The sequence below is a fragment of the Callionymus lyra genome, chromosome 13 (assembly GCF_982586985.1).
Source record: "Callionymus lyra chromosome 13, fCalLyr1.hap1.1, whole genome shotgun sequence".
Taxonomy (NCBI): domain Eukaryota; kingdom Metazoa; phylum Chordata; class Actinopteri; order Syngnathiformes; family Callionymidae; genus Callionymus; species Callionymus lyra.
Genome location: NC_141830.1, coordinates 11,299,419 through 11,313,956, shown reverse-complemented (window position 1 = coordinate 11,313,956; position 14,538 = coordinate 11,299,419). Strand labels below are relative to the sequence as shown.

The following is a 14,538-nucleotide window of genomic DNA, read 5'->3' as shown; positions in this document are numbered from 1 at the left end:
TAAGTTATAAACTATTACTCATGTATGAAACGATAACAATTGAGTGACATTTGTGGCTGAAAATATGTGGGAGGTTAACCACATGTCAGACTGATGTTTTTTCCGATCTGTATAGACTATTTTAGGGGTTTTCCCCCTGTCGATTAGAAATTGGTGACACGATATTCGAAGAAAATACCACAAGGAATCAAAAAACTTTCCTATTTCATTGTTTCTAGTCTGTTTTCTTGAGTTGTCCTGTGTGGGCGGGTTTCCACGCGGAACTCGTATCTGATTGGCCAGCAGTGGTTTCTTCCTCCAATCAGCGGCTCCAGTCCTCATGACTCTTGAACGTCACGATCTCGCTCAATCACACACCTGCGGAAGATAAAGCGAACTCAACACAAACATGAAGATTAGTTTAGTAACTTGTTTATCTGTAACATGTGGCTTCCTGTTCTCTGTTATAGCGGCGGTAAGTGTAAGTCCTTCTCTTTACCGTGTTTTAAGGGTTTTAATAGTCGCTCAAAGACTCACCTTTATCACTTCCTGGAGACGTCAATTAGTCATAACATTTGCACAAGATGGCAGATTATTTTTATTTGTTTGATAGTTAATTTAACTTTTGAACATCTTAAGAATAATAAATCATGGTGGCAAATTTACTAGAAAAATTGACTATGTTAAAATAAGTGTAACTTTTGTCATATCCATTGTATTTTTATTCCTTTCTCGCGCTTTGTTTTTTGTTTTATAACTTCCTCAACATTATTATCTATTTGTATCTGTTGCTGTGGTTATCGGGACATGGAGATCATAACCATACTGTTTATTGCGGCTTCTTTTTAAATTGATTTTAATACTGTTGTAGGTGTCCTGAAGTGCCAAGAAAGGCACCTCCAAATAAAAGATTATTATTATTATTATACAATGGAATGAAAGATAAAAAGTTTTGACTTGAAAATCATTATAGACTTATAATCACAATTGTTACACATTTGGTGATAAATGTTGGAAAAATAAGTTGTTAAAATCGATTTATCTAATATGAGATTCATCTAATATCTAAAAAGAGGTTGTTCATTTTTTAAAAAATAGTTTTTCTTTTATTGGAAGACTTGTAATTATTATCAAAACAACAATGAGAAAAAGACTAGTCGACTATCATGTGACGCATGTATATAGTTTTGATATCCAGAGTCCAATAGTCCCACAGTGCTGTTTTTTTCTTGTGAGAGAAAGCCATTAAACTTCTTCAAGCGGACTTTGTAACTGCTGTCAGTCTCAGCTGATAATAGATCGTCTAATCTGTTCTGCTTGAGATCATTCACACAATTGTAAGATCACACTGTTGTCTCCGTCCTCAGACGTCTGACCCTCCGAGGAAAGCCGAGGGACCCGAGCTCGACAATTTAGAATTCTCTGCGTCCGGGTCTGGTGACGCCGAAGATGAAATCGGTCGGTTCCCCTCTGCGACATAATATTGTTAATTCTTTTCACACTTTTATAAATTTCACTTCCGCTTTTATCTCGCAGAAAATAGCAAAAATGACCACAAGCAGAGATCCAACGATAAGGTATCGAAAGTCAAGCTTGTCCTTAGGATTCATGGCTCTTATCTGGACCAGTTATGTAAACTTTTTTAATTTTGTCCTCAGGGTCACCCAAACTTGACCTTTGATCGATCACGATGGCCCACGGTAGATTCTGATTTCATAATTCTTCCGAACAGAGAGGGATTTTTAGACAACAAGGATACACTCACAGGTAGCATTGTGTCTTATCACGACCACGTGAACGACTACTAATACACACTGTTGGTTTTCCTGTTCACAGCTGTTGTGGCGGGAGCAGTTGTCGGTGCAACCCTGGCTTTAACTCTGGCTATATTTTTGATCTTAAAGTGGCAGAAGATGGACACTTATGGCGTACAACGACGGCGATCGGAAACAGAAAAGTTTCTGAAAACTAAGGCATAACAGCTGCAAATTCACATCATGATCTAAAACATAACTAACATTTAAACGTCCCATCATCAACACCTCTAGAAAATTGAATTGAAATCTGTTTTTAGTGGTTTTGCTGAAAAGAAATGTTAACATAATCTTAATATAAAATACCACAAAATATGACATCATGAAGTAAAAATTTAAATGCTGCTAAAAGTCATGAAATGAATAACAGGAATGAGAATACATTTAAATGCTGCTAAATTGAAGTACAATCGTGCAATATTTATCTTACTGTTTAGCTGTACATAAGCGATAAATTAGTTTTATGATGTTAATCGCTGAATCACATCACACAAGTACTAGAATGATTCACTTTTATTTACCTCTATTATGTTGGCACTAGTCCTGAAGAACTATCTGCAAAATAAATGTTTTATATATATATATATTGACCGTTTCTTGAACATGCATCATTGTAAATTGTATCCTGAAGTATATTTGTATGTAAATAAATTGAATTAAATTTAAAAGCGTCACTTACTCTGGAGAGTTTTAGTAGGAGTTGGTCTTTTATCGTGACTGTTATTTATTGGCAAGATTTAGTATTCTGCTCATTTGATTTGTTTCTCGCTAAAATGTACGATTGCAAATAGTAATTCATTTTTTTAAATTGTATTTTTACAGAGCATTTCTTTGGAGCGCTGGATAATTAACCAACGTTTATAGGTTAGGTTAGGTAAGGTCAGTGGCGGTTCTACACTGAATTACTCCCCGGGCGAGCCTCCCCCAAAGCGCCCCCCCCCCGACCGTGACAGATATCAGACATGTCACAATATCTTACAGTAACGATGTGTTTTATTACACAAAACAGTATAATGAATGTATTCTATATACATAAATATTGCAAAATATATCAGATGTATCAATGAAAAAAATATATATATATAAAAAATAATATACAAATAAAATATAGGAACAATATTCTTAATAGCACAAATCCTTCATCACACAAATAACACACTCGAAAAAATATATATATATTACACTGTTCCAATTAGACCAGAACACGCTAAAAGTTGACCTTTCTGGCCTTCCTTGATGCAAAATTATCAACGTGCAGGAATTATAAACATGTATATATAATATTATGAATGAAACATGCGTTATATGGAAGAAATTCATCGTGTGACTGACTTTACAGTATATTATCCCCCCACGCCACCCCCCAGTCCGATCATTTGGAGAGACCTTTCTTCTCTCACTCACAGCTGCACCTTGTCAGCGAGCAGCTGCTGCAGGGGGCGCCAGATCGCCTAAAACCGTGTTGCAGAGGCGCATTTTAATTTTTGTTATCGGCGGCTGCCCCGTTCGCCCGTAACTAAAACCGCTACTGCGCAGACACACACTGACACATGCGCACACCAGTGACATGCACACAAATGCATAGCTACACATCACAAACAAACCTATAAAATGAATAAAACAAATGCGCACACGCACACATAAAACGAATGCGCACGCGCACACATAAAACGAATGCGCACGCGCACACATAAAACGAATGCGCACGCGTATACATAAAATGAATGCGCACGCGCACACATAAAACGAATGCGCACGCGCACACATAAAACGAATGCACACGCGCATACATAAAACAAATGCGCACAGGCACACATAAAACGAATGCGCACGCGCACACATAAAACGAATGCGCACTCATATACATAAAACGAATGCGCACGCGCACACATAAAACGAATGCGCACGCGCACACATAAAACGAATGCGCACGCGCACACATAAAACGAATGCGCACACATAAAACGAATGCGCACGCGTATACATAAAACGAATGCGCACGCGTATACATAAAACGAATGCGCACGCGCACACATAAAACGAATGCGCATGCGTATACATAAAACAAATGCGCACGCGCACACATAAAACGAATGCGCATGCGTATACATAAAACGAATGAGCACGCGCACACATAAAACGAATGCGCACACGCACACATAAAACGAATGCGCACGCGTATACATAAAACGAATGCGCACGCGCACACATAAAACGAATGCGCATGCGTATACATAAAACAAATGCGCACGCGCACACATAAAACGAATGCGCATGCGTATACATAAAACGAATGAGCACGTGCACACATAAAACGAATGCGCACACGCACACATAAAACGAATGCGCATGCGTATACATAAAACGAATGCGCACACGCACACATAAAACGAATGCGCATGCGTATACATAAAACGAATGAGCACGCGCACACATAAAACGAATGCGCACGCGCACACATAAAACGAATGCGCACGCGCACACATAAAACGAATGAGCACGCGCACACATAAAACGAATGCGCACGGGCACACATAAAACGAATGCGCATGCGTATACTTAAAACGAATGCGCACACGCACACATAAAACGAATGCGCATGCGTATACATAAAACGAATGAGCACGCGCACACATAAAACGAATGCGCACGCGCACACATAAAACGAATGCGCACACATAAAACGAATGCGCACGCGTATACATAAAACAAATGCGCACGCGCACACATAAAACGAATGCGCACGCATATACATAAAACGAATGAGCACGCGCACACATAAAACGAATGCGCACGCGCACACATAAAATGAATCCGAACGCGCACACATAAAATGAATGAGCACGCGCACACATAAAACGAATGCGCACGCGCACACATAAAACGAATGCGCACGCGTATACATAAAACGAATGAGCACGCGCACACATAAAACGAATGCGCACGCGTATACATAAAACAAATGCGCACGCGCACACATAAAACGAATACGCATGCGTATACATAAAACGAATGAGCACGCGCACACATAAAACGAATGCGCACGCGCACACATAAAACGAATGCGCATGCGTATACATAAAACGAATGCGCACGCGCACACATAAAACGAATGCGCATGCGTATACATAAAACGAATGAGCACGCGCACACATAAAACAAATGCGCACGCGCACACATAAAACGAATGCGCACGCGCACACATAAAACGAATGCGCACGCGTATACATAAAACAAATGCGCACGCGCACACATAAAACGAATGCACACGCGTATACATAAAACAAATGAGCACGCGCACACATAAAACAAATGAGCACGCGCACACATAAAACGAATGCGCACGCGCACACATAAAACAAATGTGCACGCGCACACATAAAACGAATGCGCACGCGCACACATAAAACGAATGCGCACGCGCACACATAAAATGAATGCCCACGCACACACATAAAACGAATGCGCACGCGCACGTATAAAACGAATGCGCACGCGTATGCATAAAACGAATGAGCACGCGCACACATAAAACGAATGCGCACGCGCACACATAAAACGAATGCGCACGCGCACACATAAAACAAATGTGCACGCGCATACATAAAACAAATGCGCACGAGCACACATAAAACGAATGCGCACGCGCACGTATAAAACGAATGCGCACGCGTATGCATAAAACGAATGAGCACGCGCACACATAAAACGAATGCGCACGCGCACACATAAAACGAATGCGCACGCGCACACATAAAACAAATGTGCACGCGCATACATAAAACAAATGCGCACGAGCACACATAAAACGAATGCGCACGCGCACACATAAAACGAATGCGCGCGCACACACCTCATACAAAACCGTGTTGCAGAGGCGCATTTTCATTTTTGTTATCAAGCGCTCGTGCCGCCCCCCGTATGTCATGAAAAAATGCCGCCGCGGGCAGCTGCCCCGTTCGCCCGTACCTTAAACCGCTACTGGGTTGGGTATAACTTTATTGATCAGTCAGGAGGTCTCCTTCGGGAAATTGTTTATATCCATGGGCCACTGTGACATCTTAAACTGTTAAGAAATCGCACTAAAGCAGGAGAACCACAACTTATTAGAAAATAAATAAAAATGAAGTTAAAGAAATATTTTTATCCAATGGGTTTTTATGATAACTGCATGATCATAATTATATATATTGTAAATACTCTATATTTTTATATATATATATACTTTTATATGGTAAATCGTACAAGCATAATAACTTTTTTTTTTTTTTATAATAAACTATATACGTTTTTAATTGCGGCTCATATGAAAAGAAAAAATACCCATAGGAGGCGCTGTCGTGCCGTGAAGCTGTTGTTCGCGCGTCAATTACCCTCAAGAAGCAGCGCGTCTCTGGCGCTGGAGAGTTTGTTTTGATCAGCGGTGCAGCGCGGGTGCTCGGCTGGCTGGTGGGCGTTCCTTGGTGTTGCTTCTCCTGCCGAGAAGATTCTTTCCTACAACAACCTGCTCTCGCAAATGTTTCTCCCGACACTCGTGGAGGACATGCATCACTTTAAACCGAGTCGTGATCGACTCTACACCACCCGGTGCTGCGGATGCTGCCACGTCCGGACCGGGACCATCATTCTGGGGACGTGGTACATGGTGCGTAAGATGGTCGATGCTAATGCTAACTAAGCTAACGCAACTGGGGACGACAGAATCCCCTAAACTCTTGTTTTTCTTAGTAATTCTCGAATTTTAATGCGTTACAAGTAAGTTTTCACAGGAAAATATCAGCTATGTTTTTTAAAAAGAAAGCGACGAGATTCATGTTAGCTTTAGCCCGTTAGCTTTGTTATGATAGTAACTTGATCACCACGATAGCTTAAGTCGTTGTCATTACTTTGAGTTTGGTTTATTATGAAGCAATATATTTGTGTCTCTGTTTTTTTTGAACATATAACTACACATAATACGTAGGAGGAGGTTAATCGCAATGCTTTTAACGACGCTAGCAATGGTCTCAACAAATGCTAGTTTTAACCCATTATCTTATTCTTTTAAAGACGTGACAAAACGACAAAAACCATCTCTTGGCGTTGAAAATAACACTAGTTTTTTCTCCTATAAAGCTTAAAACTTAATATATGTTGAATGCTGTTTAGAAATGCTTATTTAATTTTATTTTCTGGGGTTAAACGTGTGTCTGGCAGCACAAACATCACCTTTTATGTTTCCTATAGCTGCAGTTTTGGCACATAATGGACCTTATTATCTTTTTAAATCAAACCAAAACAAGCACTGTCACTTTATTCCTATATTTTCAATCCACTGCAGCTTCTGTTTGCATCTGTCAGAGCCAGATGAACGTTTGTCAGCCACTTGCAGACGAGTTAAGGCCACTGAATAATTTAACGTCTTATTTAAAGTGGCAGGCGATTCATAAATCCTACTTAACCTGACGTCTTTATTCTAATGCTTATCGATGAGTCGATTTATTATTATTCTCATTCGTTATTAATGCTGCACGTCCTTGACAGGCACAGCCGCTCCACTGCTCTTCACAGGATCATAAGTAAACCATAATGTACTCAAGCAGGATTGTTTTTGTCATTTGAAAGTAGATGCACAACATCAGAGAAAAAAAGTCTAAAATATAAAAAACGCTTCTAAGGGTAACATAAACCGCTGTTTTTCCTCCTCAGGTTGTCAACTTATTGATGGGTATCCTGCTGACTGTAGCAGTGACCCATCCTGAAAACGTGCCCACCATTGACCTGCAGTATGAAGTCATCGACCACTACTTCGCCTCCGACAGGATGTCCGGTGAGCTCCTTTACTCGTGCTATTGTGTCGCTCCAGAGCCAATCTGAGGGGGTTTTGGGGTAGAAATGGCATCACATTCACAGCTGCTTCCATGTTATTCATCATACGCGGGGGAGTCGCAGCAACAGATCATTCTGACAAAACAATGTGTGAAGTGGAAGTTAGGCACATATGACGCCTTTTTTTTCCAATAGGAGACTCACCTGAGTCCTACAGTGTTCTGATGAGTCTTGTTAGTGCATATTTATTTTAAAAAAATATTGATTCACGGTTTGAAGAACTTTGAAGAACTAAAACGTTTTTATTGTTATCAAATTGATCTTAAAATGTGCATTTTAAATATAAAATTCCACCTGAAAGTTCAATTGAACAGAAGGCAAACCTATGAAGTGTGTCCTGCTGATAATTAAAGTCAAGATTTTGACAGCAGTGACAAAATTCGACGGATCAACTCTTAGTTTGTACCTTTTGATTTCCAGTCCACATCAATTCTCATGTCAATCAAACAAATGTTTAGCAAATTGACTCCAAACGCCAGCACTGAACACTTTACTAATGGAACATTGTGTTTCCTTACACCTGAGTAGCTAATAAATACAACCTTTTTCCACATGTTTGTTTCTTTAAACATTGATTCAAAATGAAACATGTAGATCTGTGTTCTCAAACTCTCGACCTGTGCAGCCCCACATTCATCATACTGTTTTTGTTAGTACATGCAGAGAAGTCTCTACAATGTTGGAGGGTTTAGAAATACTTATAATCACATCAAATTATAAACAACAAAATATAAATACATTCAAAAATTTAGCCCACAGGAGTTGACCTCTGGTGACCCCTCGTAAAGTTGAGTTTGAAACCCCGGATGTATATGGAATAAAGTCTGTAATTTGTCTATGTGAATCTTTTCTTTACAGTAAAATGTGCTTTATTTCAGTGTGTAAACGATGCTTATGTAGAGCCTGTACGTCTTCTATCTTTGCACAAATATAACTTTCCTAACACCATCTAAACCTGGGGTGACAGATCAGAGCATGTGATGAATATCATCCAGGATTTATAATCTCGCTTCACAGGAAAAAGGTTTCTCAGTTTTCAGGGTAATTCTGTTCAACCCTGCTGGTTTTAATCTGAAAGAATGAGTCAGCAGGAGGGAGGGTGGGAGGAGGATGGGGGACGATGCGGTCTGACCTTCCTACGCATTTCTGGAATCTGGAGGTTGTTCACATCCTGCACTGACCAGAGAAAAACTACATCTGGTGACTGCAGGACACTGTGGCTCGCTCACGATCCTGAGGACATTTCAGATTAGAGTCCGGATCAGATTATCCGCCTCAACGGTCCCATTGCTTATAAACAGATTTCCCACCAAAAATGTGAAGGGCTGTGCTGCGTGTGAGGGATTAAGGCTGTCGTCAGCACATGTGTCTGCCCTGCTAGAAATTCAAAGCTGCAGAGTCGGCACTCATGACGATGTCTCATGACGATGACTGAACTTGTAAATCTGTGCTCGCAACAAATCATGAATTCATTCCAAAGTTTAGTTTTTGTTGTTTTCTTCTTGCAGAGAACGCTTGTGTGGGCTTCGCCATCTCCTTGCTGATGCTCACCATCAGCGCCATGATGGTGTACGGCGCCATCACTGTGAGTCTTTTGTCTCCCTCTGGGTCTCACCGCTTTGAAAACAAATGGATGGATGAAACTTTATTGATCCCTCCGGAGATCTCCTTCGTCACACTTTAACTCTCATTTTCAATTTCACAAGAACATACGTTATTATTGTGATGGGGGAAAAATGTAAATCTTCCCGTCTCGTTTACACATTTTGTTTTCTTAGATATGTCTCAAACTTCCTGTGATCCTGGTTCATTCGTTTCTGACACTACAGGTCCCAAAATCTTTGATTTGCTTTTGGGTTCATACATTTCTGCTGATAAAATGTCTCGCATATTTCTCGCCTTTGTAACATGCAGGTCATCCTCTGTTCTGGAGGAACATTTTTCCTAAATGAGTTGATCTATATTTAAACTTAACGATCCAAGAACTCCCGATCCTTTTTTCTCAGACAGTGCAATCCCATTTATATATATATATCTATCTATATATATATAGATAGATATAGATATAGATATAGATATATATATATGAGATATAGATATAGTTAGGGCTGTGTATTGGCAAGAATATGGCAATACAATGATATCATGATACGTACTGTATGTGACGATACGATATATTGCGATTACTGTAGGAACAAAAACTTTTTTCTTTTTTTATACTACACTTTTTCTGGCTTTTACAACAAAGAAATGGACATATTCTGTACTTTCTCTGATCAAATGTGGACGTTCTTGTAGGAAAGTTCTTGTCAAAATATTGACAAAAAATGCAAACTTATATTAACCATGAGCAACATTCAATATCCAATAATCAGGAATTAAAATATCGAAATAAAACTAGTTTTTTTTTACACCCCTTATCTATTTTGACCTTGTTTTTCTGGACACTGTCGTCACTTCTGTTGAGACACAGTGGTTCCCCATGTTGCACGTACAAACAAGTTCCTGCAGACAATCATGCAAGACCTGTTCTCCTGTATAACAGTCCATTAAAAAAAAAAGTATATATATATATTTTTTAATCTCACATGTTGAAGCTTTGAATGATAAAGTTGTTTCATTTTGAAACCAAATGTATTTGATCTCTTGGATGCCCGAGCAGCTCGTCTTCTGTGGATTTTCCAGCTCTCGTGATGTCGGCGCTTCCAGGTTTGCTTCAGGTTCAGTAGGACTCTAGACGGACGGAGGCTTCCTTTGGTGTTAGAACCTCAAGCTATAGCCTCCCGCTCCTTGAACTCAAGTAGATGAGGTAGTTTCCAGTGGACGTCCCACAATCTGTGCGTGTGACGAGTCAGACGTTTAGAGCCTGAAAGTGTCTGATAAATGGAAGTAGATCAGTGACATCGGAATATTGATATAATAGTATATTGAACATTTTATTTTAATTCCTTTAATAATTAAATCCTTTTTTTTTAAATATTTTTAAAACTCATATTTACTCATCGTTTGACATTCTTATTCATTCAATTCATTTTCTACCGCTTTATCCCTTACCATGGGTCGCGGGGAGACTGGAGCATTTCCCAGTATCATAGGGCGAGAGGCAGGGGACACACACTCTCGTACCTATGGACAATTTCCCGAAGTTCTTAATCGACCTCTGTATGTTTTTGGACTGTGGGAGGAAATCGGAGTGCCCGGAGTAAACGCACGCACTCCAGTTCATGATAATACGAAAAAACATTTCTAAATGCCTTTATAATGGTTAAGTGTTGAATTTTATATTGAATTTGAAAGAATACAAACTAAAAAAGAAGGTATTTAGAAAAGGTATTTCTGTATTATTTCAATTAGAGTAGCAGACTATGTGTAAAACAAAATAAAAATAAACAAATGTATTAATTATGAAAATACAAAAACACTAAACAATTTAAATAAACAAAAAATGGTGCCTGATACCACTGATGTACCTCCATGAGTCCAATGAGGTTTGTGTTCTGTGATCTAATCCTGATCCTCCCTCAGCACCGCGACGGCTGGCTCATCCCGTTCTTCTGCTACCAGCTGTTTGACTTCGCTCTCAGCTGCCTGGTGGCCATCAGCTCGCTCACCTACCTGCCCCGGATCAAGGACTACCTGGACCAGCTGGTCAGTGCGAATCCTCGCTTACTCCGACCCGACCGTCGTGTGACCTCAATGTTGTCTTTCCCTTCCAGCCCGATTTCCCGTACAAGGACAACCTCCTGTCCATGGACTCCAGCTGCCTGCTGCTGTTTGTGTTGGTCTTCTTCGCCTTCCTCATCATCCTCAAGGTCAACACCCTGTCCCTGGTCCAGAGAACGTTTGAAGGGAACCCATGGTTTTATTATTGTGCGCTGTGTCTGCAGGCGTACCTGATCAACTGTGTTTGGAACTGCTACAAGTACATCAACAACAGGAACATGCCAGAGATCGCGGTGTACCCCGCCTTCGACACGCCCCCTCAGGTGAGCAACACTCAGTACATGCAGTACCTCGGTTACGCCACCGCGTGTCGCCCTTTGCTTAACATTATTGTTTTATTATTTTTAAAAAAAAAACGACTTTTTTAAATAAACTTTGAAAAGACCATGAATAAAAAAAGATGAAGAATTTATTAAATATATCCTGTAATTATTGGAATTACAATATCAAACTCTTTTTAGCCCTTGTGTTATCTCAGCGTCAACACTTGGAGACAAAACAGGGGATACCACAAACGGATTTGGTTTCGGGTCTCTGGGTCACCTTGACCCAAAGATGACACAAGAGATATACAAATCCTAATCAATCTTTCTATAGACCTTTTTTAATAATAAAAAAAAATAAATCTTCTGACTGATTTAATTTCTTCTCAGTACATCCTGCCCACCTATGAAATGGCCATGAAGATGCCAGAGAAGGAGCCCCCTCCCCCATACATGCCCGCCTGAGCACCAGCGACATCACCAGCCATTTCTACATTCCCTCACAAGTAACCACCCCCCCTCTCTACACACTCGCCCTCCACCTGATGTGCATTTGTACGAAGCCACCTCCTCTGACCTTCATCCAGCTTCACCCAGGAGGTCTGAGACTGAAATGTGAAAGAATCCATGAATTCATGTGACGCCGGACAAGTGAAGGAAGACACCAGCTCGCCCGCCCCCCACCCCCCCTTTTTTATGTTTTAGTAAAACGGTGTGAAGATCAAACTAGCTCTACTCGTCTTTAGAGGTTGATATCAAGACCATCCACGTCACCGTAGCTCTTGACCAGTTTCTCCCGTCTGAGGTTTTAGACTCTCTAGCACTTTCCTGTCTGTTATTTATTCAGCTTTGCTGTGGTTCAGTTCCCGACCTTTTGCCTCGTGAATCGTTTTCCAGCTCACAGCGAGAGTCTCCGGAAGTTTTAGACTTGCTCATGAGAACATCAGTAGCTGCATGATTGTCCACCGACCCTCCCATTACTTTATGGTTATTATCATTTTTAACTAAGTGGAAATATATTTGACTCAATAAATGTTTAAGAACCTTTTTTGTCTCCCGAGTCGTTCATTTCACAATCGACTTGTTTTAATAAAGTTGTTGTGAATCAATGTGGAAGTAAACAAGAATAATACGTTTAAAGTTAAATAAAATAAATTGTATTCTCTTTATTAATTAGGAAAATATATAAGACAATAAATATAGTTCCACTGTCATTCAATACTTTACTGGTCATACATTTTTAATGATTAATTATTAAATTAGAAGAAACGCTAAAATGTTGAATGTATTGCATCAAATAATTTTTTAGTAATACAGCATTAAAACAATATATGTACCGTATATACATAAATACTTGGAACTGGAAATCTTGTTCCGTCTCTTTGGATTCTTGCTCTCGGTTCTTCTGTTTATTTTCCAGGAACTAATGTTTTCCAGGTGGATTCACATGTTTGACTGACGGTGTTGAATTCTCCAAATATTCCCAGAAAACATGCAAGTGTGTGTTTTCATGGGTCTGAGGGATAAATGTAGAAAAACACATTCGCTGTGAGTTTTCACGAGTGGACTTTACATCTCACACGCTTGCTGCAGACTCTTCACTGTACAACACTCAGATTAAAGTTATTTTAAACACAAACCAACACATTGATATTTGTTTTAACAAAGTTCTATGGTTATATTAAAATAGTTAGCATGAGCTAGCTTAATGTCTTAGTAACCAATGTGTTTGATTGACGGGTATATCTATTTTAAATTAATAAATCGCCTTGCAAAAAATAAAACACTTTAAATTAAATATTTTGATATTTTTAGAAACTTTAATTTTTTTTGTAACATTAAATACAACCTGGAAAATGTAGCTGAAAGTTATATCAAGTTAATGTGTGTATTCATAAAATAGTTTTCTTTTTTACTTTTCTTAATTCGTTATTTACCTTTATTTATATACGTCTTTAAACCATTGAATGTGCTTCACTATTTATTCTCTTCTTTGAAGGTGTGCATGAACAAAAGCATGCGAAAGGTACAAGGAAGGATGGGTAAAACTGCTGCAGTACCGAGTAAGTAAAGTAAACTTGTCACATCATTTTGTATGTATATTTTGAAAAATATATTTTTCTTATATTTGTAATAACGTATGTAATGCGAATGTTTCGGTGTAGATGTAATTTGATTCGTTTCATTTTTGCTTTTATAGTTTTTCTTAAGTAATGTAGTTCAATTGTTTTATTTTGTTCTCTTGCCTCATTCAGGTGCTGAACCTCACAGTGGAGTCTCTGCTCATGTTTGATGTTTCTTTTTGTATTTTTGTATTTTTGTATTTTTGTATTTTTGTATTTCCCTCTCAGTTGGACTCACCTCTGTAACACTCATGTTTTAGTAGAATCATGTAAGATACTGGTCAAACCAGCAAAATACTGGTTAAACCAACAAACCAGCAAGATACTGGCCAAACCAGCAACATACTGAACAAACCAACAAAATACTGGTTAAATCAACAAACCAGCAAGATACTGGCCAAACCACCAAAACCAGCAAGATACTGGCCAAACCACCAAAACCAGCAAGATACTGGCCAAACCACCAAAACCAGCAATATACTGGCCAAACCATCAACACCAGCAAGATACTGAACAAACCAACAAAATAACTGGTGAAACCAACAAACCACCAACATACTGGTCAAACCAGCAAAATACTGGTTAAACCAAATAACCAGCAAGATACTGGCCAAACCAGCAAGATACTGGCCAAACCACCAAAACCAGCAAGATACTGGCCAAACCACCGAAACCAGCAAGATACTGGCCAAACCACCAAAACCAGCAAGATACTGGCCAAACCACCGAAACCAGCAAGATACTGGCCAAACCACCAAAACCAGCAAG

General features: G+C 39.4%; 2 protein-coding genes across 3 annotated transcripts; both read left to right on the top strand.

Moving 5' to 3' along the window:
• Window positions 1-340: 340 nt before the first annotated feature.
• Window positions 341-2,461, top strand: LOC148067357 (uncharacterized). Of its 2 annotated transcripts, none has more exons than XM_087805866.1 (5): window positions 341-460; window positions 1,347-1,437; window positions 1,516-1,556; window positions 1,638-1,746; window positions 1,816-2,461. In XM_087805866.1, exons 1-5 carry the CDS (start codon window positions 389-391, stop codon window positions 1,956-1,958), a joined length of 456 nt encoding a protein of 151 aa, XP_087661992.1. In that variant the 5' UTR covers window positions 341-388; the 3' UTR covers window positions 1,959-2,461. The 2 variants fall into 2 exon arrangements, with proteins under 2 accessions (XP_087661992.1, XP_087661993.1); XM_087805867.1 differs by having other exon boundaries at window positions 351-454.
• A 3,743-nt stretch (window positions 2,462-6,204) lies between these two features.
• On the top strand, window positions 6,205-12,694 carry laptm4a (lysosomal protein transmembrane 4 alpha). The gene is made up of 7 exons (XM_087805879.1): window positions 6,205-6,438; window positions 7,482-7,602; window positions 9,170-9,246; window positions 11,187-11,309; window positions 11,378-11,473; window positions 11,549-11,647; window positions 12,038-12,694. The coding sequence occupies exons 1-7, from the start codon at window positions 6,310-6,312 to the stop codon at window positions 12,110-12,112; spliced, it is 720 nt and encodes a 239-aa protein (XP_087662005.1). The 5' UTR covers window positions 6,205-6,309; the 3' UTR covers window positions 12,113-12,694.
• The last annotated feature ends 1,844 nt before the right edge of the window (window positions 12,695-14,538 follow it).

Coding starts and splice junctions, on each gene's coding strand:
- LOC148067357 (XM_087805866.1), top strand. CDS start 389: ATGAAGATTAGTTTAGTAACTTGTTTATCTGTAACATGTGGCTTCCTG. Junction 461..1,346: donor CTGTTATAGCGGCGGTAAGT/GTAAGTCCTTCT, acceptor CTCCGTCCTCAG/ACGTCTGACCCTCCGAGGAA. Junction 1,557..1,637: donor AGCAGAGATCCAACGATAAG/GTATCGAAAGTC, acceptor TTTTGTCCTCAG/GGTCACCCAAACTTGACCTT.
- laptm4a (XM_087805879.1), top strand. CDS start 6,310: ATGTTTCTCCCGACACTCGTGGAGGACATGCATCACTTTAAACCGAGT. Junction 11,310..11,377: donor AGGACTACCTGGACCAGCTG/GTCAGTGCGAAT, acceptor TTTCCCTTCCAG/CCCGATTTCCCGTACAAGGA. Junction 11,474..11,548: donor CCTTCCTCATCATCCTCAAG/GTCAACACCCTG, acceptor CTGTGTCTGCAG/GCGTACCTGATCAACTGTGT.